General features: G+C 35.6%; 1 protein-coding gene across 5 annotated transcripts in view; it reads left to right on the top strand.

Annotated features, from left to right (window-relative positions):
• Window positions 1-23,231, top strand: part of TMTC2 (transmembrane O-mannosyltransferase targeting cadherins 2) — a 253,812-nt gene extending 230,581 nt beyond the window's left edge. For 4 of the 5 annotated variants that reach the window (XM_080569816.1, XM_080569814.1, XM_080569817.1 and 1 more), the window contains one exon: window positions 20,292-23,231. In XM_080569816.1, coding sequence (XP_080425942.1) covers window positions 20,292-20,471 — 180 coding nt within the window. In that variant the 3' untranslated portion in view covers window positions 20,472-23,231. Of the gene's footprint in view, window positions 1-19,417; window positions 19,486-20,291 lie in introns of all 5 variants that reach the window. The other variant, XM_080569813.1, reaches the window with a different exon arrangement.
• Window positions 23,232-23,705: the final 474 nt, after the last annotated feature.

The following is a 23,705-nucleotide window of genomic DNA, read 5'->3' as shown; positions in this document are numbered from 1 at the left end:
TCTCTGTTCCCTCAAAGTTGGTACAATTCCTCTTCTCTTTTCTACAGTTCATCATACTCTCAAAATGTTCCACAGAAACTCAAAAATTAGTTTATTCAAATGTACCATAAGGAATATGATTATAGGGGTGAGGTTTCTCAGAGATCCTGTGAAGTAACTGAGGGCTTCTGGCTCATGGAGTGGTACTGTAAAGTCTAGGTGATTCTAAGTATTGCTGACAAACTTTACACAGTAAGACCCAAGTATAATTTTTGAAAGATAAGGTAATCAGAACAGCTACTACCAAAAGATGGCAACTATCTACTAACTTAGATATTTATTGAATCAGCACTTGTTTAGCTTGGCTCTCCAGTGCATTGCACACACCATTAGCACAACTGTACTGTGGAAGTCAACCGAAGGGTAAAGCTCAGTGTTTCTGCAGGTATCTTCTTAAGTATTTCAGTTCAGAGCAAGAACATACTTTTGAAGCACATCTCACAGACATCTCCACTTACTGCACTCTGTTTCTCATCACTTCTTGTAATATATGAATGGGAGTATATGTGGGAGGAAACTAAACCAGAAGATGCATCCAGTATACTCCAGCAGCTAATAGGAATAGCCCAGAGGAAGTCCAAATTAAACCCCATGAAACATGCATTGCATGGACAAGATTACCTTAGCATCCAAATGTTTTCCTTTCTGTTATGCTATTCCACTTGTTAGTATAGAGATATCTTTCTGTCTAAGACAAATTTCATAGGAGGTTATGAAGCTATGTCTGAATGATCTTTTGTTGGCTGTAGGAATTTTTCATGTGGAAAGCAAAATATGGTTTTAACATTAAATTGTTCTGATTTATAAGATCATTATCATCATGCATAAAAGTGTGTTATTTTACTGGTAGTGTAAGATACATATATTTTGGAGGTAGGGTGACAGCCTCCTCCTTGGCCTGATAAACATCCCACCATTCCTACTTTGCTGGTAAGGGTCTGTTTTTCCTTTTGTCAACTGTAAGGGTTCTTCAGTGTTTTTTTTTTTTTTAATGCAAAAAATGTAACACATTTTTTCCAGTCATGCCCAGAAACAAGGTCAGCCTTGTTTGTAATTCTTAGTTCATTATTCTACCTTAAAATAATTGCTCTCTGTTTAGAAATAGTTTTATCTTGGTATCTAAATACTATTAGTTAATCAGAAGAAAAGTTAAATCTTGCTTTTAAAGTTTAAATCTAACAGGTACTCCTGTTGAGTTTCCTTTAAGAAGGAATTCACTTTTATCTTACAGGTGCTAAAGTATAACTTTGTGGCTAACCATAATATGCATATGTTTCATGACTTCTCATAAATAATAGTTGTAATGGTGCAGAGTGGGCAAGATGTATCAATTTTCATTGCCATCATTGACTGGTAGAGGAAAACTGTACAAGGGCAGTATCTCAAGAATGAAAGTCAAAGTTGTCAACTTTCTCATCTGTTTTCTTATTAACTCTCCAAATCCACCATAACAGTTTCAGAGCGGGGGAAAAAGAAATCACTCAAAGGAGGTTTTCTAGGTACTACGCAATATAAAGTAGATGTGGCCATACAGAGTTCCTGGTCTTTCCAAAGTAGAGTAGAATGCAAATTAGCTGGCCACAGTGAAATCCTGTGTGCTCAATTGCAACATGTACTGGAAAATTAAATGTGCCAGGGCCTAGTCTCTAGTGTCAAGCCAATCAGCTTCTCACAGTGCGTTCAGATACTGTCTGAGAGACTGCAGTGGCCCAGTCCAGAGCTATGTAGGAGCCATACTTACGTCTTGAAAGTGTAGAGAATAGATTTCTAATGGCCTGGAATGTGCCCTGCCCACAGTGTGACTTGTTATTCTAGATACAACCCTTGTATCTTCTCACTGCCTTATGAAGAATCAGCAAAGTGATGTGACTCAAGATGTTAAAGAAACATCTTAATTTCAAGTAAAATATATTGCTGAAGGATTTTTTTTTTTTATGTATCACTAATTGTCTGAAAACACTTTGTAGAAAATTCAAATACTAGATGTATGAATGCAATGTAATATATAGATGTATGCACACACAATTCCATATATATACATACATATATATACATTTGTGTGCATCTGTTTAATATCAGTTGCCAAGAGATCTGTTTCTACATTCCCTCACAGTGAAAATACTGTGGCATCTTTGAAGCCTCATTCTGCGCAATAGGTCAGCCTTGTTCCTAGAACAATGAAGTGGTAAACATGTCTGTTTTACAAGAGTCTTCCTCCTTCAGGTGCTTGAGATGGTACCTGTTGATTTTGGTGAATGAAATTTCTCTGAAACATGCAAGCCATTGTTTTTAAGAAAGCAAACATAGATTATATTTTGTAGTATTGGTGGTAATTAATTCGTCATTGAATTAATTCTGATAGGACTGAAAAATACTGGAAATACTAATTATTCTCTCTGTGAAAAGCCTTATTACAATGAATAAAGTATTTGCAAAAATATTATAACGGGTAAAGTAACTGCTGAATACAGGTGAGTTTATATATGTATATACACACTTCCTGAACATCTTTGCTTTTGGACACTCCTTCATTTTACGAAGTGTAAAAGAATTATAACACTTTGGTATAACAGCAGCAGCAGCTGAAATGCAGTTTGGGTACAAAATTAAAAACAAATCTGGCTAGTGTTATTCAGGAGTTAGACCTAGCCATTCTCATCGCTAGAGACCTCATCGCTCTCTATAGGTACCTTAAAGGAGGCTGTAGAGAGGTGGGGATTGGTCTGTTCTCCTACGTGCCTGGTGACAGGACGAGGGGGAATGGGCTAAAGTTGCGCCAGGGGAGGTTTAGGTTGGATATTAGGAAGAACTTCTTTACTGAAAGGGTTGTTAGGCATTGGAATGGGCTGCCCAGGGAAGTGGTTGAGTCGCCATCCCTGGAGGTCTTTAAAAGACGTTTAGATGTAGAGCTTAGTGATACGGTTTAGTGGAGGACCTGTTAGTGTTAGGTCAGAGGTTGGACTCGGTGATCTTGGAGGTCTCTTCCAACCTAGATGATTCTGTGATTCTGTGATTCTGTGATTCTCTCAATAATGTTCATGATTGGCCATATTTACAGTAGATGTTTATTTATCCTCTATGAAAGTAATTTCCAGTCAAATTTCAGAAGAGCGGTACTTTCTGTAGAATATAGTACTTCTGTGAAAAAGAGAATTGTTTTTCTTAATCTTCACTGAAGAGGCAAGCATTCTCAAAATTGTGTATTTATTTCCAAGTAGACTTCACAGAGTTGACTTTCCCCTGGAGAGCTAAGGAGGAATCCAGGAAGACATTCAGAGAATGAGTCTACTTTTATTTGCTATGAATCATTTCTTACAGGGCTCTCTGTTCCTCCTTCGACTCTATAGGTAACCTAGAGAGATTATTTTCCCTAGTGCCTGGATGTCTTTGAATATTTCCTGAAAAATGCATTCCCACGGTGCGTGTTTTCCATGGTCAAAACAAAATCATTTTAGAGCAGTGAGAAGCCCATATGTGTTCATTCTAGCAGTGTTGGCTTGGATGTGTGTTTATCATGTTAGTCTAATTTTAACAAATGCAATTACATGAAGAAATGAAAGTGCAGGTTTCTTGGACAGCAAGACATGTATGCAGTGATTATTCTGAGTAGGAGTATTGCTGAGGAAAGTGTACTCAGAGATGGTTTCTAGGTGCTCTACATCTTGTAATGTTCATAAATCAGGCAATTGTTTTAACAAGTTGTTAGGCACTCTGTAATGTGAGCTTTAAGCTCACTTTGTTGTGGAAAAATCAGTCATGCAGAAACTGTCTTTAAACTACCATTCTTTACAAGAATGTGAGATACTGACTTAAGCTCCAGCTGTTATTGAAATTTTAAGACATCATTTGTGTAATGGAACTTCATTTCTAATTTTTTAAGTCTGAACTTGAAGCAACCAATCCTTAAAAAGATGCTCTAGAACCCCCACATATGGCCAATGACTCTTGAGAAGAAAAGGCACTTTGAAGTGTGACCTCAAGAGTATTAAATAAAAGAGAGCTCACCAGAGCCTTAAGACTTTGAGCCACCACTTTGAGCTGATTGGCTTAGAAACATTCCTCAAGGAGATGCCATGACCTGCAAGTCACTGCCATCCCAACCACATAGTAATGCTGCTTGCAGTCTGGAGCTCATGACAGCTTTAAGCCCCATATCATCGGCACATTGTCAGAAACAGCTGTTTCCACTCTACCACTTCAAAAGGGCTTGATTAAATGTCTTACTGTAACAACATACATAAAGACACACACATAGAATGAGGGGGAAAAGAGAAATGTACCAGTAAGCAAAATAAATATAATTTCAACTAGATGGTTTAATCATGGTGTGGGGGACTAAACTATTTCTTGACTTGAATGGTTTATGTAGTCAGTTAACACAATATCATATTAAAAAGCAGTTGCTACAAGTGCTTACTTTTTTTTCCCCAATGCTGGAATACAGATTTAATGTCAAAGGCTCCAGCTTACAATACGCTCTACCTCAAGCTGTCCAACAGTTTAAAGAAGGACACAAGTGATTTCCAGATAATTGAGTATATGTTTTTACAGCCTTCTTATAGATAAAATGCTTTTGGTGCCTTGTATGGCATATATCCTTTTATTTATGGCAAGACCTCAAAAAATAAATAGCCTTCCTATAGTACATACATCTTAAAATCCGACATCTATCTTGAAATATATGTGACCAAGTTCTACTTTATCACGATTTTTTTCCTGAGGTGTTTCAGTGCCAAATTTCCATATTTGACTTTCTCCTGAATGTTTAGTAATTCTGTCATTTAGCTTGGGTGAATGTGAAGAAGATGGCTTTAATATATTTTACCAGTATCATTAAAGGCATATCCTGTTTTCACCAGGGTGAATTGTCATAAAGTTCTTAAGAGCTCCTGCTATGTTAGTTCTGCTCCTGATGGTAGGCAGATTGTTTAGCATTGATTCTTGAACTGTCTGCAGCTGATCCTCAACTGATAAGGCACTGTTCATCACTTCACCAGCTCCAGTCTTCTCATGCTGCTCCAGGGATACTGCAAAGCCCTCACCAGCGATGGATCCATTGCTCCAGCAGCTCTTTTGAGAAGATCTACCTAGTCCCTGTAATCCAAACCCAAATGGGTTGTCTTGTCATAGTACTCAGCAGCATGGTACAGATAAAGCTGTCATGGTCATCTACAGAAACAATATATATTTGATTTTTACACCACGTATTATTACCAATAAAACATAAAATGGCATGGGTTGGAAGGGGCCTTAAAGACCACTCAGTTCCATCCCCCTGCTATGGGCAGGGACACCTCCCACCAGACCAGGTTGCTCAAAGCCCCATCCAACCTGGACTTGAACACTTCCAGGGTTGGGGTATCCAGAGATTCTGTGGGCAACCTGATCCAGTTCCTCACCACCCTCATTGTGAAGAATTTCTTCCTAACATCTAAATCTACCCTCTTTTAGTTTAAGGCCGTTACTCCTTGTCCTATGACTACACTCCCTGACAAAGCATCCCTCCCCAGCTTTCCTGTAGGCCCCCTTTAGGCCTTATAGTGGCCTTTAGGAAGGCTGCTATAAGGTCTCCCCAGTCTTCTCTTCTCTAGGCTGGACAACCTCAGCCTGTCTTCACAGAGAGAGGTGCTCCAGCCCCTCGATAATCCTCTTGGCCTTCCTGTGGACTTGCTCCAGCAGGTCCGTGTCAGTCTTATGTTGGGGGCCTTATGACTTATGGCAATTTTCAGCTAAGAATCCTTGTTCTAAAATGTTCTTCTGTCTGTTTACTTCCTTGTTCAAAGTAATAATAACATAGTCATCTTTTATTTTCAAATATTTATGCCATTGAATGACCACAGGGTCCTATTTTTAAATAGCTAGTGTCAGGCATTGACTTGTGTCTGCTTTTACAGAAAATACTAAAGTGAGCCATATGGGGCAGGTGTAGCTTCTGCTGGTTGCCTGCCTGCCCTCTGAGCTGCCCCCAGCTTCTCCTGCCCTTTGCTCAGTGCTGCACAGCTTCCCCCTCACAGCACCAGTTGCTGCTAAGCCTCGCATTGTTTAAAGCTTCCTCTCAAGCATGCCAAGCTTTCCGCCTCAATGATATGAATGGCTGTGGACTCCTTCCAGCCCAGCAGCACTCTTGGCCTCCTGAAAATGACTCCTTTCTTCTTTCCTGTTGAAGGTGTGAGGAATAAGAAAACTTCCCAGGATCCAGTTCTTCCTCTCTTCCTGCTCTGTTGCTTTCTGAAGACTAAATCAATTGTTATAGGGCATACAAAACTTTTAGGCACTAAAAAGTGTACCACAGCTTCCCTACTGAGAAGATAGGCATGACTAATGGGAACCATGCTTCCAGATGGCACACTTTTAATGGTTTGTCTTTGGACAGTTAAATCAATCAGCTTCACTGGGACAAGAGGCAGTGGAACACCCTGAGAGGAAAGAGGATACCTACCACTCCCTGATGTCAAAAGCATAAGAGAGCACTTTCTGCTTACTGCAAATTGGGTGGAATGTCCCCTTTGACAGACAAAAGACTGCGTCTAAGATTTGATATCAGAATAGTTATGACATATGTCAGCCTGCCTAGCAGAAGGTAGAAAGGGTCTTCACTGTTTACGTAGAATTAGCAACACTTCTCCACGTAAGGAGCTTATCAGCGCATATTCTCTCTTTGCTCCTCATGAGATGAAAAGCTTTTTAAATCTAGTTTGGGACTTGGGCCCAAATTTTTGTTGGTGGTAGTGGTGCTTCACCCATTGCAGGTCCTTACACTCAACTCATTTTTTTTTGTCTGTGGCTAAGTGCAAGGCAGGTACCCTTATCCAGTTATTGGGAGGAGATTGTGTTTTCTCTTTTGAACGAAACTTACAATTAAATTTGTTCATGGTCCTCTTAAATATTTTATAGATGCATTGCATTTTTTCATTGTGCACAATTGTCAGCAGCTTCAAGACAGTTATGTACACAGGATGTTCTTCTGAATCTTAAAGTATTCTTACTTTAGCAGAGATTATTGTCTCCCATCTTAAAAAAAAAGGCAAATTAAAAAACCACCACCAACATAAAAAAAACAAACACATAGCATTTCTCATCCAAATGATCTCTGTCAGGGGACAAAGAAAGAACATGGGCTATTGGATTGGGGATATTTACCTGTAATACTGAAGCACAATATCAGGATGATTTGTATAATTTGAAAACCAACTTACTCAGCTGTGGAAAACACTAAATTTCCTTTGGGAAATACATGAAATGTTTTATAGCCTTATCCCAGAATATTCTACGTGCATTTTCTCATGCATGCTGCTAGCAGCTCTGTGAAAACAAAGACTGAGCGTGCTTTTGGGTGATTATGGAATATTTAAATCTGGTTCTAGAAATTATCCATCATAGTGTAAGATACATGGGAGGAAGCTGGAAATCATGTCATTATAGTTGTTAGCTTCTGTCTTATAAGAGTTAGATAATAGGAAATACTTTTGTACTCTTTTCTTCTGGTTATACAAGCAGTTAAACATGCGAATATCTGAGATCAATTGGCCCACTCAGTGTATTGGGTGAACTTGGGAATTATAATAAAAATGTCTTTATGTTGCTTTTTATTTCTCATCAAGAATAACTTGTTCGACATCGATATCATTATATATACTTATAAGTATTTTGTCTGCATGAGTTCTAAACGATTGAAGTGAAAATCTGTATGAGATTTTTCTGCTTACATTGGATTTCTGTAGCACCATTGACTTGTTTAAAGTTACTTCTCTGTTTCTCCCATGTGAGAGGTAAATTGGGCTCTGTAGTTCCTGGTTTCTTCAAGTAAAATTATGTAAACAACTATCAACTCATCTTAATGTAAGGTTTTTCAAACAGCAAGCTTGCATACCCAGAAATACCCCGCAAAGTAAGCTAAAATCTTGTTGTCATGGTAATTTGGAGTACTTTTCATTTTTAGCTTGAAAATGTTTGCAGATTTCCCATAAATATTAGTCCTTATACAGTCTAATTATTGCCATAATATATTTTCTGAGTCATTCATCTTTGTGAACTGTAAAATGTATAGACATGCTTTTCTTTAACAGGGGAAAGAAGTGTTAGAAATAAGCAACTGTATATTAACTCCTCTTTTCTAATTTCATTAACCTTTACATCTTCATTAAATCATCAATTACTCTTACCAAGAACTGTTGAAACAGTAATTTTGTGCTTAACATTTAATTTGAGAGAAACTCCGATGATTCATGTGCTATTCACTTAGGATCTAGGTTGTATAAAGTTTTCAGTACGTCTGGTGGCAGTCTCTTGTACTGCTCAGAGCTGCTGGTAGTCTTTTCTTTACAAACAAACAAACAAAAAAACACCCCAGTATTTTGTTTTATGCATGCATCTTCCATTGTAACCTCTGTTGCCCTCTGTACTCAAAATCTTAATGTAACTAAATGTACAACATGTAAAAGACCATGTTATCACAAAAATTATGCAAGTTTATTATTAGTTCAGTAGCGTTTTTCTGAAGTTAATCACTCAGGTGTTAAGGTATAGGCAGTGTTTTCTTTCCAAGCACCTACCTAGATGCATAACATTGTTCTTTTGATCTCAAGGGATGGTTGTAATTCTCAATTGATAGATTGTAAATTCGCCAAAGAGAAGAAGTTCTCATACCAAATAATACTTGAACTGTTTTCTTGTCAAGACCCTGATTCAGAAATTGTCTAGGTCTGTGCCTTAGTTAGCTTGAATGCTTTTCTCACATTTATAAAGCAAATTCTTTTTATGCTTTTATGTGCATTTTCACTACGCAAATCTGAAGTCTTTTTCTGGTATATAGATACATTTGGTTCACCATCAAAATTATTTGAAGAAAAAAGGATGTGCGACAGCTCCACCTGTCTCTTGGAGGTCAAAGTAATTTCATCTAGTGTTTCATCCACATCTTTCTCGACAAATAACTTTTCTATAGTTACTTTTCAGTATGAGAATAACAGTGCAGTGATTGTGCTCATATTCAACCATGGCATTCATTTACAGAATAATTCAAAAAGTAGGTTTGTGAAACTAATAGGATGACACAGCCTAGAATTGTAGTATTGATTTAAATAAAAGGATTCATCACATTTTGAGATGATGGGAGACAGTAGTTTGTAAAGATACAGTCTCTTTGCTGAAATTATGGAAGTGAAAATGATACATCACAGATAGACCTGTACACTTGATTGTGATTCACAGGCTTATAGTGGTATAGCAGGGGGTACTATGCTGCCTGCATCAATTCCTGGAGAGAGCAAGATTGGCTTTGCCTTGTAAATGTAGCCCTCAGTGTCAATCAAAAATAAAGTGCCATGAAATATAGAACTCACAGCAGTAGATTAGCATTTCAGAAATTAAACCATCTGTTTGAACTCAATTAAAAGAGAATCCAGCAACGTTTTTCCTAATAGAGTATTCTAGTGCTGATTCTGGAAACAATGCAATGAATTTATTATGCAATTAGAACTGATAAGGAACTGATTTTAATGCTCATTAAATAAACTCAGCAGTACTACGTTCTCAGTAGGATGTTTTGCAATAAATAACTTCTTAATTTTCTTCCTAGTCTATAATTCTGATGTATTTCTTATTCTAGGAAGGATATTTAGTTATGGGTTGCCTTATCCTATTTGACTTTTTTTCCCCACAAGGTCTGAAGAACTCGTGTTTCTGTTTCATGAGGTGGTTTTGATGCAGCTGCTTTTGGTTTTCCCTCTTAATAGCATACATAACAGATTGTCTGGGAAAAAATGCCCATCAATAGGACTGTATTGAGTCTGAGATCTTCCTGTGAACAATTTTGCAGACTGTCAGGAAGGAGAAAGGTGGAAGTTTACAACCTGACGTCATTTTCTTGTAATTTGTCTTTAAAAGTAACTTCAATAACAGTCTGAATTTATTTTTCCCTGGAAAAGTTACAGTCTAGATATCTGCTAAGGAGAAGGCACAGTAAGGAGAGGATGGGTAGCTTTTAGTTTCCCTCAAAGAATAGTCACTTTCTCTAGAGGCATTCTGGAGTACTATACATTGATCAACTCTGCGTGTTGTATTTACATGATTCTATTTACCACAGTTAGTTTTACTGGAGAGCAAATACACATTCAAGTGTACCTACCCTTTTGAAACATATCTTCCATCTAATGAACAGCTTTGTTACTAAGCTGAGGCAGTTTTACTAATTCTTCAGGTGCTCCAGTAAAGATTGTCTTCCTGTAACAGTAAGTAACTTTAATCTGACATTATGGTTTGTAACAGTGCCAGTTGCCTCAGCATCTGGCTCCCTTAAACTCATTGCAAATGATTACAGCATGAAAGAAAATAGAAATCTTTTCCAATATAACAACAACAGTAAAAAAGAAAAACTACAATAAAAAAACTAAATTAAATTCCATATGAAGGTGTGTTGTATATCTCTTAGGCACCATGGGGTGAATGATTGATGTATTTATAGTGGAGCTATCTTGTGGAAGGTTACTGTAACTTGGTAGTTCTCTGCATTATTTCTTCACATTGTGACTGCTTTAAAATACACTTACAATTATCTGATTTACTTTTATCATATTTAAAAGATCAACACATGACCCATCATTAATTCTGTTTGAAAAATTCTGTTTAATAGTCACATTGATTGAGTTTCTTGCTAATTAATTCACAAGTTGGTTATTTTACTAATAACAGAGGAAGAAAATACTTTCTGATGGCATTTCTTCTCCACTTCAGTCTGTGAAGGACTTTCCCCGGGGCAGTTTGGAGCAAGCAGCTTCTTTCATTGAGTAATTTCTGACACTGAATTTCAGAGGCAGGAATTGAACTTTGATTTCTTGGTGCTATTTCTGCAAATATATTAGTTGTCCTCCTGTGCTTTAATAAATAAATAATTAAACATTTTTATAAAAGGAAAATATTATTTGCAGTGTTGTTTGCATTTCTTAAAAATGGAGTTTGAAGAGTATGGAAAGCTTTTGTTCACTAAACAGCAGTTATTAGCATATGCAGTATTAAGAGCAAACTTCCAGAGTAGTATGTGTAGGTCCACCACTGAACACTTCTTGGTCTTTTTGATGTTACTTACAAAGCACTGCAAATATACATGTAATTGATCAGATGTAGCAAATAAGGCTGCTTTCACAGAAAGTAGCTTTATTTTTTAACAAGTCACAATCTTGTAAAAGCCTAGCAAGTGATTAGTGTCCAATGGTCTCACTATTAGCAGTCAAAAGACCACATTTTAGAAACTGTGGTCTTAAAATCTTTAAGCTACAAGAATCAAAATTAAATCCTAGCGTTTACCCTGGAAGTTAATAATTTTAATATGTACTGTATATTTAATTGCTAAATACTATACAGGGAACACCTGCAGGTTACTGGCTGCCAAAAAGTAAGTCATGAATTCATATGAATTATATGGAACAGTGTAATTCAGGATTTTTGAAAGGACCTATAGTGTGTGCCTCTTTTCTCAGCTACTCTTATGTTCTTGTGGATAAAACTAAAGTCAAGACAGAGTGTGAGCAAATCCTTTTTGCTCTATACAACAGGCATGAAAGTGATGGGAGCCAGATGAAGGGGACAAAAGGGAAGAAAAAAGATTGATATGCAACCTTGTTCATGAACAACATTTTTTCAAACTTTTTCAGTTCTGTCAACTGTGTAAAGAAAAACATAGTTCCTTGAGCAATACATCATCTCAAGAGTTTTTTTTTTTTTTTTAATTTATTTACAAAGTTACAGAGTTCATTTTCATTTGTAAAATTGCCTTGGTGACATTTTTATGTGCTGAAGTTGCATTTATTTGAAAAATTTGAAAATACCTTTACTGTTGATAAAACATGCTATCAAAATTGTATCGCTTCAAGAAATAGACTTCAATTGTACTTTCCTGCCAATGAAATTATTACTAGTAGAGGAAAAACGTGGTCTTGTTTTTTTTTTTTTTTCCTTGTTGCCTTGGGAAAGTTAGTCAAAAGAAACTGTCTACAAAGTTCATCCTAAAACATGCTGCAATGCCTAACAGTCTCCTTATACACATATTTTTCTTTCTTTTCCTTTTTTCCAGTTTTTGTAATGCTTTAATATAACACTTAAAAAAAAAAATGAGCTGTCGTAATAGTAAATATGCCTGTTACAAGCCTTAAATATTTTTTTGAGATTCTCTTTCTTTGTGCATAGAGCAAATCTGTCAAGTTGCATATAATGGTTTACACAGTGTGCCTGAAAGCTTTACTTTATAACGGCAAATACCTAAATAGTACTGAAAACATACGACAATAGTCATATTAATCAAGTTCTTAAGTGTTTAATTCAGCTGACTGCACTTGTCAGCCAAAGGTGCAAAGCCTTCTTTGACACTTAACATTTCATCTGAACATCTTGAGTCAAAATCCTGGAAATCTTGTGATTTTGAGATTCCTTTAATTAGGACTAAAGTAGAGCTTAATTAAATTTTCAAGGCCAGAAATGAGCTCCTTTTCCTTCTGAAATTTTGGTAGTTAGCTATTCTACTCAAAAGTGGAAGTTATAATGCAATACTTCATGTGACTGTGAGTAGTATCTTGAAAAACTATGCAAAGTTCCCTGAGGACTGATGTATTTGATCAATATCTGGGCAAACATAGATGTATGATGCATTCATTCTCAGCAGTCATTTTTGTTTTCCAGTGACACTTTATTGGATTGAAAAAAATGAACTTTTTTTTTTTTTGTAAAGCTGGCATGAAAAAACTGAACTTTTTTTTTTTTTCCATAAAGCTGGCAGTATACACAGAGATAGTGAAACCTAAAGAATTTTAGAGATCAGATGATCTCTAAACTAGAGTGTTCTCTGAAGGTTAGCCAGTTTGATTGTGTTAATAAGGACAGCTATTCTAATCAGCCCTGCGTTTGTGCCACTGGGTAAAGTAGGGTATATTCTTTGTTTTAACACTTGGCATTTCTTCTAAATTAGCAGTGGTTTATCTGTCTTTAGACAGTAACACAAAGCTATCTATTTCTCTTGTTTCCTAGGTTTAGAAAGAAAGTGCATGCAAAAGTACATATTTACTAACATATTTAACTCCATTTAAAAATACCTTTACTTTTTCTTAATAGGACAAATTTCTGTTACTGAAAAATTTTAAACAATTTCTGTTTGTCAGTATGGTAGTACAGATGACATTTCTGTTCAGCAAGTATCTGACTTGCTGAGAATAGACTTTCTAATTAGCACACAGGGTACTCATGTGAGATAAGGTAAAGGAGTCGTTAAATGTTTTACGCCATAATCATAGCTGTGTATTAAAATGATCAAATTGCAGGCATCAGAGCACAGCTGGATTTCTATAAACAAAAATTAAGTCATCTGATGATTTTTTTTTTTATGAAATCATACAGTGCTAGGAAAATTGGGTAAGATTATCATATGCCATACTGATGAGAACATTTGTTCTGGAAAGTTACAAAGTTTAATTAGAAACATTTTGAGGCCTGGATTTTTTGTATTTATTTTTTTAATATAACCTTAATATTAAATACTCATAACGTATGTTCCTGTTTAGTTTTTATTATAGTAAAACAAGTATGTTACCTAAAAATGTCCATCGCTGTTTCTATATAAACTGAGAGTGATTACTAGGAGTTTTTTTAAGCATAAATCAAAGCAATGGATGCATGGCCGTTGATAAAAAATCTAGATATACTGAAATTACAAATGTGAGTACATTTTTGTGGGACTTTTAAAGCTGCCATGGTGATCTGCAACCTTTACCAGCTGTAACAAAGACTTTTGTTAACTTACCCATATATAAAATGGTATACTCTGAATTTATATAAAGGCCAACGGCAGGTAGCTTTTCAGCAGCAAGATGCAACATACATCTGTATACACTTGTTTAGTTTTGGATAGCTATGTTTTCAAAACTTTGAGTATTCTATGGAGTTTAATATGAAGAAAACATGGAGCGAAAAAATCTCCATTGCTGCAGAAAATTGACGATAAAATGCCCCATATTGGTGTGATAATTTGAGAAACAAACTAGACTGGTTGATGTTCCTCCTTGTGCCAAGTCTAGAACTCTTCTCCAGCTCACAACTCTGGGTTTCCTTACTAATATTGATGACTGGGGAGGGGAGCAATTCTTCCTTCATTTTCCAGTTTTGGGTTTTAGATATAAATATCTTGGAGCTTTTGATTTTAGACAGGAAAGTCTAGTGTTCAAAAGCACACAAGACTAGATCCATACAGACAATTGCTTTATATTCTCTCATTGCACCAGGCAGATAAAAGCATCATCTGCTTCGAATGTCCAGATGAAAATGTCCAAATGTAAAAATAAATAAAGAAAGAACAACAACAACAAAACAAAAATATATGACCTAGCGTTTATGTAGTACCATCAGTTGGTAAGGTGACCAAGTACTGGTCTTTAGTTTTGCCTTATTACCTTGGTACTCTATCCTGACTTGAGACTATTGCATAAATGGTATTCAACAGAAACTGTGTATTTTTCCTATCTGCTTTTTTGTGTATGTGTGCTTTGTTTTTTGACGTCCTTATTTTTTTCTTGAGGGTGTTCATCTTTTGGTCTGGAGATTAATAACTTGCCACTTTGGTGAACTAAATATGACTAGAATATGAAATAAAGACTATTTATTTAATGGAATATCGGTAAATTACTAAGGCTGTTCTCTCTCAGAGTTACTATCAATGTAATACTCTAAAACCTGATGACTAAATCCAAGGATCCACTCCCCTCTAGAGCCCAGGCTTGTTGTTAGATTTATGTAGCTATGTATGTTAGTTAACCTCACAGTAATTAGATTGGGATGCAGGCTCCCTTTACAGCAGAGATGTTTAGGTCCACTTCTGACTAATGCAACTGTGGAAACTGTGCTCTTCAGAATATTTACTCAAATTAGTACTTGCAGGGAGAATGTTTTTCTCTCCATTTCTCATCTTCACTATTTAAGCTGAAAGCTGTTGTTGACACAAAAGCATATTTGCAGAAGTTGTTCATGGGCAAACTTGCAATTAAGTGTGCACTTAACCGTCGTAAAGGAGGAGTTGCATAGCATTCTTCCGTTTTATGAGAGAGTTTGCAAAGAAGCTGATGTTTTTGTTTTACAACAGAACTGAATGCTTTGCAGTCTGGGCTGATGACACAGGAAATCTCCCTCAACTATGAATTTTATGCTTTTTTATTCTCTTTGATCCATAACATTTTTCCATACATTCTGTCATCTTCTTCCAGAATGCCTTTTCCACTAAGTTATCTGTTCTTAGACTATTTACTATTGTCATCTCTGACAGCTTACTGGAGATAGGTGTTTTAGTTGTGATTTATGTGCTGTTTGGAACAAAATACCAGAGAGAGTGTATGCAAACTGCAGTTCTTAAGAGATAAAGCAGCATAAAGAACCAGGTAGAAAACATGAATCTGTGGAAGCAGTAACTGACACTTGGCTTGTCTGGCAACAGTAGCTCGCTCCTATGAAAAGGTCTACTTCTATGTGTAACTCTGTCTCTAGAATTTTGTAGTAAAGAGTAAGATCCAGTTGGCAGCCACTATTTCTCTACATACCTCTCCCCTGTGTCTCCTTTCCCCCCACACTTTAAAATAGTATGCTTACATCTTGGGCAACCCTTAGGTCATGGTTTTACTTGGATGTTTTGAGGTCTGTCAAAAGTGCCACCCGTTAAATTATTCTGTTGTCCACGGTTATCTTTAGCAGTAAAAAAAAGGAGCTGTTGACATTTTGATTGCTTCAGAAAATACTATGCTGTGCTACAGCAATAACACCAGTAATAAAAGTTCAAGTGAAAACTCTTGCCATCACTGTAGCAGGATAAAAAAGGTATTACAACACATTGTGACATGGTCACTGATAAGATGAAACAGTCACCATTCTTTTCTTTCATACCTAGTGATCCATTCTACAACTATACTGTGCTGCTTCACTACTCAGCCATTGTATCACCTATGTATCTTCACTTATCAAAGAGAAATACCTTAATTCTTCTTTTTCACCCAAAAGTGCTGGAATGAAATGCTCACATGTGACATTGTGTGTTTTTCTCTAAGTATAAACTTTACTCAACAAGAACACTTAAGAGAATAAGGGTCCTTAATTGTACTGTTAAAACAAAACACTTAACCTGTGTATTTCTGATTGGTTGGCCATGCTGATTACAGTTTTCATTAAAGGGTCCTGGGTTTGTTTTGAAACATCTACAAGATCGTGTACTACAGTAATTTACTAAGAGCAAGAGGAATATTGGCAACATCTTTTCAGTGACCTTATAAAATGGCTAAGTGAGAAGTAGCTTGCAGTTTTTATTCTACTGGAATATAAGCTGGCATGATTTTCATTAAAATTACCTCAGCAGCAACAAAATGTATTTCCATTTCAGAATCTGTCACTGTGGCTTCTGTGGTGTCAAGCAAAGAAGGTCATTTTAAGCAGAACTTTGGGGAAAAGAATTTCAGATTTCAATGCTTGTGTTTGGGCTATTCTTTGGTCATACTTGCCACGCAAAAGCTGTTTTTGAACTAGACTCTGTGTATTTGTTTTTCTCTCTATAAATTCTTAGGCATATATAGGAGTAAACTTGTCTTCTGTTTGGGACTGTTGTTCTGATATGGCATTAGCTATACGTAGAGCCAGAGATGATGAACAAGATATTAGTTCATTAACTGTGCTGGTAAGATTCTTTGTATTGGTAGGTCCAATATGGTACTCGGTTACATTACTGTAATCCTGAAGTACTACACAGATTATTTTGAATTATTTGGGGATTCCATATTACATTTTAGAGAAGAATTTAATTCATGTTAATTTATTTTTATTTTTTTGCATGCCCCATGGCTCTCCTTTTCTTTGGTGGTATGGAGAAAGTTTGAAAGAACGGTCATCAATGTAAACCAAAAACACCTCAGGCAACTGAGTTCATGCCTTTTGTTATTTTGTTATTCATTAATTACACTGTTATTCCTTTCCCCATCACTCCCCCAACCATACCCCCCAAAAACACTCTAAGGAAACAAGCACACCACAACAAAAATGCTAATAAAGAGAATAATTCCCAATAGACCATAAAAGACAGCATTTGTAACCCTGATAGAAATGCCAGTCAGCTTTTCTGATGTAAAGCGTCTGTCTCCAAAAGGAAATGAAGGAAGGCCTGTTTCTCCTTTCAAGTCTCTGAAGTAGTAGGTGGTGTCATTTGTTATACAGTGCTACAAGTCCCCAGTTATTGCACTGGTAGCTGCTGGCTGCCTTTGTTCACGTACTGAAAAGTTTTATCAGCTGTCTTTAATAAAAGAAAATATATGTGAAGAAAAACTATAGCAAATGTCTCTTGCTCTGTATCCTCAGACCATCATTTATAACTATCAGGGAGTGATGACGCTGATGTGTAATCCTTCAGTCGTCCAAAATTCTTGCGACTGTTACCATATGCCATAGATACTGGGATGGCTGATGCCCTAAAAAGTCAAGGAGCAGTCTTTCAGATAGCCTGCGCACTTCGTCCTCTGAAACATGAAGGAGTTGGTGTGAACTTGTAGCATTACTTGAAATGAATTTTCACTGCAATGGATACATTTTCATTAATATGGCCTAAAATTTGCTGAGTCTCCAGAAAGTCAGGAATAATAAGCAGAATTTGAAAATTTTCACATTTAGTTAAAAGGTTTATTTTTTTTTTCTATATAATTTTGTTGTTTGCTTTAGTGAAATGATGTATCAAATTAAAGACATGATGGCAGAAGAGTTCTCTTAGATAGGTGTACAGTCTTAAATATACAACTTTCTTTAGAGTACTTGATTAGTACCATACACATACAATATCTTCAGGGATGTGTGAAGGAAATGGAGAGGAATTCTGGAATCCATATGAGAAAACTGTGTTACTTCTCACACAATAAGTTTATGAATGTTATAAAATTAGAAATGAGCACATTTTAACATGTGTCTTATTTAATACGAGTTTTTCTAGGTTTAAGTTTTTTAATCCTTATCCTGTTGTAAGCTTTGCCTAGCTACATACATCTGCACAGAATTATATTTTGAGAGAGAAAACAGTACTATGTCAGTGACTGAACTCTTGAAAAAAGCTGTTTGATTCACAAACTCTAGTAAGAAAAATGACTAAAAAATTAGCGAGTATGGACCATCCTACTTATGCTAATGTACAGAAAATTCTCTCAAAAAATCTCCTATCTAAAATTAAACGAATAAATGTATGGATATTTAGACAGCCATCCATTTGCAGTGAAGCTGTTTGCCTATCATTCTTCACTTGCATCATTTCAATCAGCACCCATAACTTCTGTAATTAAGGAGTATATTATTCCATATTAAAATAGTGTGCACTACTGACACTGCTATGGGGAAACTATGGTAATGTGGCTGCTGATATGTGTTGTCCATAGCAAAGATTACATTTCAAGGGCTTAGTTTTCCTTCTTTATGTGGCATATGACTGAAGAAGAAAGTTTGGAGAGTATTTAACTCAGAAATACTTCAACAAAATCTATCTGGGGATTTTTTTTGTTTTGTTTTGTTTTGTTCTGTTTTATAGTAGAAGCCAGTATCTGACTCGGGGCGAGGGCAAGGAGTTAATCTGTCAGGGTTAAGCAAGAAAAATTAAATCTAAAAGTAATATCTTCATATTTGACTGCATTAGCATTATGGGGTTTACAATAGGGAGGGTTGAACTCATTTTGTTTTGCCTAATTCCTGAAAGTCTGGAAACCATTTGTTCTGAAAACTTGTTTCATTGCTGTCCTTATCAGTTTTTATGATGTATATCTTAATAGGTGAAAAGAAGCAGGAAGAAGGGTGAGAAAATATGAAATATCCATAGAACATAAAAGTAAAGTATTTTCTGAGCACATGTACACTGCAAAATTTAGGTTTTGGGCATGAGTTACAGGGTTGGGGTTTTTTTTGGAAACTTGAACAAGAAGGATAAGAATTTAATTTGCTAGTGGATAGGTTTGGAACATAGGTAAGTCTTCCTCATCCGGACGACTTCCCATTACCACATTAGTCTGGGACATCATCCCTAGTGAATATTTTATTGGCCCTCTACCTACTGTATTTTCATGAAGTTATTTTCATTGAAGGAATTCTAGAGCATTTCTCATCCTCACTCCTAATAGTCTCAAGTTGATTTTCCATGTGGCTTCACGTTTCAAGTACTGCAATTTGATCAGAAAACTGGTGAGTGCTGTCTTGAAACACTTATCCTCTGAGGCAAAACTATGTGACTTTGAAAGTTGAAAGTGAGTGCTCCTGAAGCTCATCGGAAATGATAGTGACCAGAGGAGGGGGGGTGATAGTGAATTTTGTCTAGTATCCTTTTTCCCCTTTTTCTTTGAAATGCAAGGTGCTGGTTTGGCAAATAGCATTACTGTGTTCTCGCTAGCATGTGAAGACCTTATGTATTGGAACAAGGTAGGTTAGACTACTGTCTTTGGCTTCATAAATCTGCTTTCCTTGCCCTTGTAATACTTGTTAGCTCTAGTAACTAGTCATGTTCAATTATCATGTAGAACCTTTTATTTCATGGTGGAATAATCTTAGGATTGAAAAATGAAAACAAGGAGCATTTTGTCTTAGCTAAAGATGGAATAATTGTTAGTAATGTGAGGAGCTTTTTCATAGATTTGTTATAAATGTTTCAAATATTTGTTATTAAAATACTGCTTCCACCATGTTAATTTTATTCAATCATTCATTAAGGAATAATTGCCATAGCCTGAATCTGAATGGATATCCTAGGACTCCTGAACATCCTTAGAATCTGAGAATAGATTGTATTTTCTACTAGTTATAATTAAGACAGAGAAGGGATGAGTTCCAGTGTGTTAACTATTCCCACCAATTATAAACTCTTTATTGGCAATGAGTTAAATTAAAATTAAATTCCTGTCTTCAATCCACTCTTGGACTACTTTAATTTTCTCTTGGAAAGTGTGCTATGCTGACATTACCACATGTAAAGCTTTATGAGGTCTGTGTTTTCTCATTAAAGAAAGAAGTCTATGTCTGTAGACAGCAGAGCTCTCTCTGTTTAAAGCACAAAGTACACAGCAGCTGTTCAGAAACTTTTTCTTGTTATCTCTATTTGCTTAAATTGCTAAATTGCTTCCATGAAAAGTCTGCAAACATAAGGGAATAATTTAAGTCGAAGAAGGTTGTCTGAAAAGAAAAACTGAAAATATTCTTAATATTTCTCTTTCCCTTTTTTTTTGTACCAGTATCCAGCTGCCTTAATGAATCTTGGAGCCATTCTCCATCTGAATGGTAAACTGAAAGAGGCTGAAGAAAACTACCTCCTTGCTCTTCAACTTAAACCTGATGATGTCATCACTCAGTCCAATCTTCGCAAATTGTGGAATATCATGGAGAAACAAGGTTTAAAGACAGCCAAGACATGATACCGAAAACTCTGAACCTTTTTTGTCTTAAATTGATTAAAAACCCAAACTAGAACTTCCATACAGCTGTCTGATCAGAGAACTCATTGGACTTGAGTGCAAGGATCAGAGATCTTGATTGATTGCTGCTAGGAGAAGCTATTCTGTTTCTTTGGCTTTTTTTTTTCTCTTTTTTTTTTTTTTGCTAGATAAAAAGGGAGACTGAGATATTCATGAAGGACTTCAGTGTTAGCCCACAAAAAGATTTAGAACCACAGCACTCAAAAGAGGGTGTCTTGGCATATTTGATAAATCATTGCAAATCCCACATTGCTTACTTGTGTGTGGGTACTTGAAACGTATACTGTCATAGAAATACTAAAGGAAATTTGTACAGTATACACTAAACCATATGGGAATAAAAGTGGGAATAAAATAGTAGGTTAAAGTATTTTGTGATACTGTAACTCATTAAAATGCCTACTAAATCCAGTGTGTTTGCAGTTTGTCTTAATGCTGCTGTATCTCACTTTAAGACCACCTAATTCACAGTTGATATGGCCAATTTATATTTTTAATCCTGTCACTTGTGTTTAGATGGCACAGTCATAATTGTTTAGTAAGAATACATATATTATTTCAATTTATTAAAAAATTTGTTGCAGTTCTTCTGAGATGCACAGTCAAATGGCTGTGGGCTAGACAGAATGAGCAAGGAATTGCCCAAATTCTATCATATTCTATCTACAAATCATATGTGTATGTAGAAGCTAAAAAAAAAAGAAGTCCAAAGGTGTGATTTGTCCTGACTTAGCAATATGAGTGAAGCTGATATTTGCCGTGGTATTGAATACGGTCAGCATGTCATCTTAGGAAAAAGAAAAAAAAAAGATAAAAATGTTTGAATCTTTCTACATTGTTGTCAGATAAGATTGACTTTAAACTAGATTCTGCATCCAATATTTTTGCAATAATTCAGCCAAGTGAGATTTGAAAATATTAGTGCTTGGATATGCTACAGAGACTTCATGATCAACTCGGAGAGAAGGGAATGTAATAATACATTGTTGAGGCTAGAAAATAGGGACTGGATTAGATTACGCATAGAATAGCGCACATAGGTCAAGAGAAATGTGAAACAGTGGTTGCCAGTTACTTTTCACAGTGGTGGTGTTTTAAAAACATATTACCTATTCAGATTCTAACCAAATACTATAATTCTGTTTGTATTCTGACATGTGCTAGCAGCAGAGCTGTCAAATATCTAAGTATGCTTCTGGTGAGGTTCAGTTAATTTCTGATTCAGAATGATTTGGCCTAGTTACTGTTTTATTCTTCAGTTTATAAATGTAAAAATAATTTATTTTAAATTGCAGTGTATTGAAACTTTTGTAAGATTTTTTTTTTCCTCCAGGCCATTTGTTAACTGCTTTCTTTCTTTGGAATAAGTATTATTGCTTATAAGAAAATGTACCGTTTCATTTAATGACCTGTTGGTATCTGCTTCAATGTTCATTTCATAAAGGTAGATGTAATGTTAAAGTGGTAGAGCACCTTGAACTGAAGCTTCTTCAGGATCTTCTGCTAAAAACTCTTTATTACTGAGAAAGTTTTGTTGGTGGTGTTTTTTTAACTGTTAAGCACCATTCCAACAAAACCGTAGAAAAGAATACTTTGCTGTATTTATTTATTTATTACTTGACTGCAGCAATGTTACCTGCCATTAACACAGTAGTCTTTAAGTATTACTATTTCTTTTATTTTGTTTTCCTTGCATTTTTTTTTGTGGTTAGTATGTGTACCTGATGGGAAAGGGGACACTTGAGTTACTCTTCTTGATAATTCTCCACTTAAGCTTGGATATAAATCTGTGTTGAAATAGATTGGGGAGTAGCTGTTTCAAAGTCAGTGTAGTAAGAAAATGTAGTAGTGTGTGTTTCCTTTTCTTTCCTCTTGCTCACTAAAATATCATATTGCTAAGTTCACAACTGGCCTAGCAGAAGGGCCAGAGGGGCAAGATTGTTTGGTTTTGTGGAATGTGTCAAATTTTTCTCAAATAATGTTTTGGCTGGAAAAGCAAAATTGAAGGGTCAAAAGTTGAATTTCTACTTTATCATTGAAACTAGTGGTAGAACACAATAGTAGCTGAACTTATTATCCTCCTTTACTGTTTTTCTGGAAAAAATATAAAAATAAATTAGATAGAACCTGTGACTTAACGCAGTATAAAACTGTGGTATCTTGCAGCTTTATTTGCTCAACAGCCATCAAACTTCGATGGCTTCTAGGTCTTAACCATTCATTCACTATGTTATTTTTCCTTCAATTTGTACTCATTCTTGTTTAGTAACTTGTATTCATTGCACACAAGAGGGAAGGGGGGAGCACTCATTTGATGCAGTATCATGCTTGTATTTTTGCTTGTTTCTTTAAAAAAAAGAGAGAGAAAAAAAGGACTAGCTTAAATTTAACAAGAATGTCCCTGAATACATTTTTAAATATAGGTCTGGGCTTGATAACTTTCTTCTTTTGGGATAAATTTGAAACATGTTTAGAATATGTCTCTCTGCTCAGGGATTTATGGTGGATTATTGCAGACAGTGCTAAAAAATAGAAGAGCACAAGACAAGTTTACTAAATTAAAATTTTATTTTTTGAAAAACTGTTATTTGTATAAATTATCAGATTTGTAGGCTTTCCTTTTTTTTGTAGAAATAATTGTTTATGTGCCAGATAAGAGAATTTCAATTTTGTTTTCAATAATAAAGCATTGATAACTAATACATTGTGCATTCCTTTATCTGTTACTGTAACAACTCTTTTTTAATCCTTATTATTCTAATTTAGTGAGTTAGGCATGAGAGAGCTATATAGCCTAAACAGACTGAAAATCTATTGCAGCTGTTTTTTTTTTTTTTTTTTCCTATACTCTATTACAATTATTATTCATTTGATATTTTCAAAAAGGTTCTCTGGAAGCATTTTTGAGTATCTCTACTTATAAATATAGCCAAAAGTGTATGGTAACTGTTAAATTTGAATGCTCTTTCTAAACTGTATGGGAATAAAAGCAAGTGAATAAGCTCTACTTATAATTTATTTTTGTATTGACATACAAATATGACCTCAGGAAAAATGCTTCTAGAATGTATAATTGGCTACAAAAACTGTGAAGGAGACTTGGCTTTACATACATGGCTTTTTTAGTGTTTGAGATCACCTTTCTCTGATGCTGTAGTGTTATATGAATAATTT

This window comes from Anser brachyrhynchus, assembly GCF_964034855.1.
Source record: "Anser brachyrhynchus genome assembly, chromosome: 1".
NCBI classification, from domain to species: Eukaryota; Metazoa; Chordata; class Aves; order Anseriformes; family Anatidae; genus Anser; species Anser brachyrhynchus.
The sequence above is the reverse complement of the archived record's forward strand: the minus strand, read 5'-3'. Positions and strand labels throughout refer to the sequence as shown.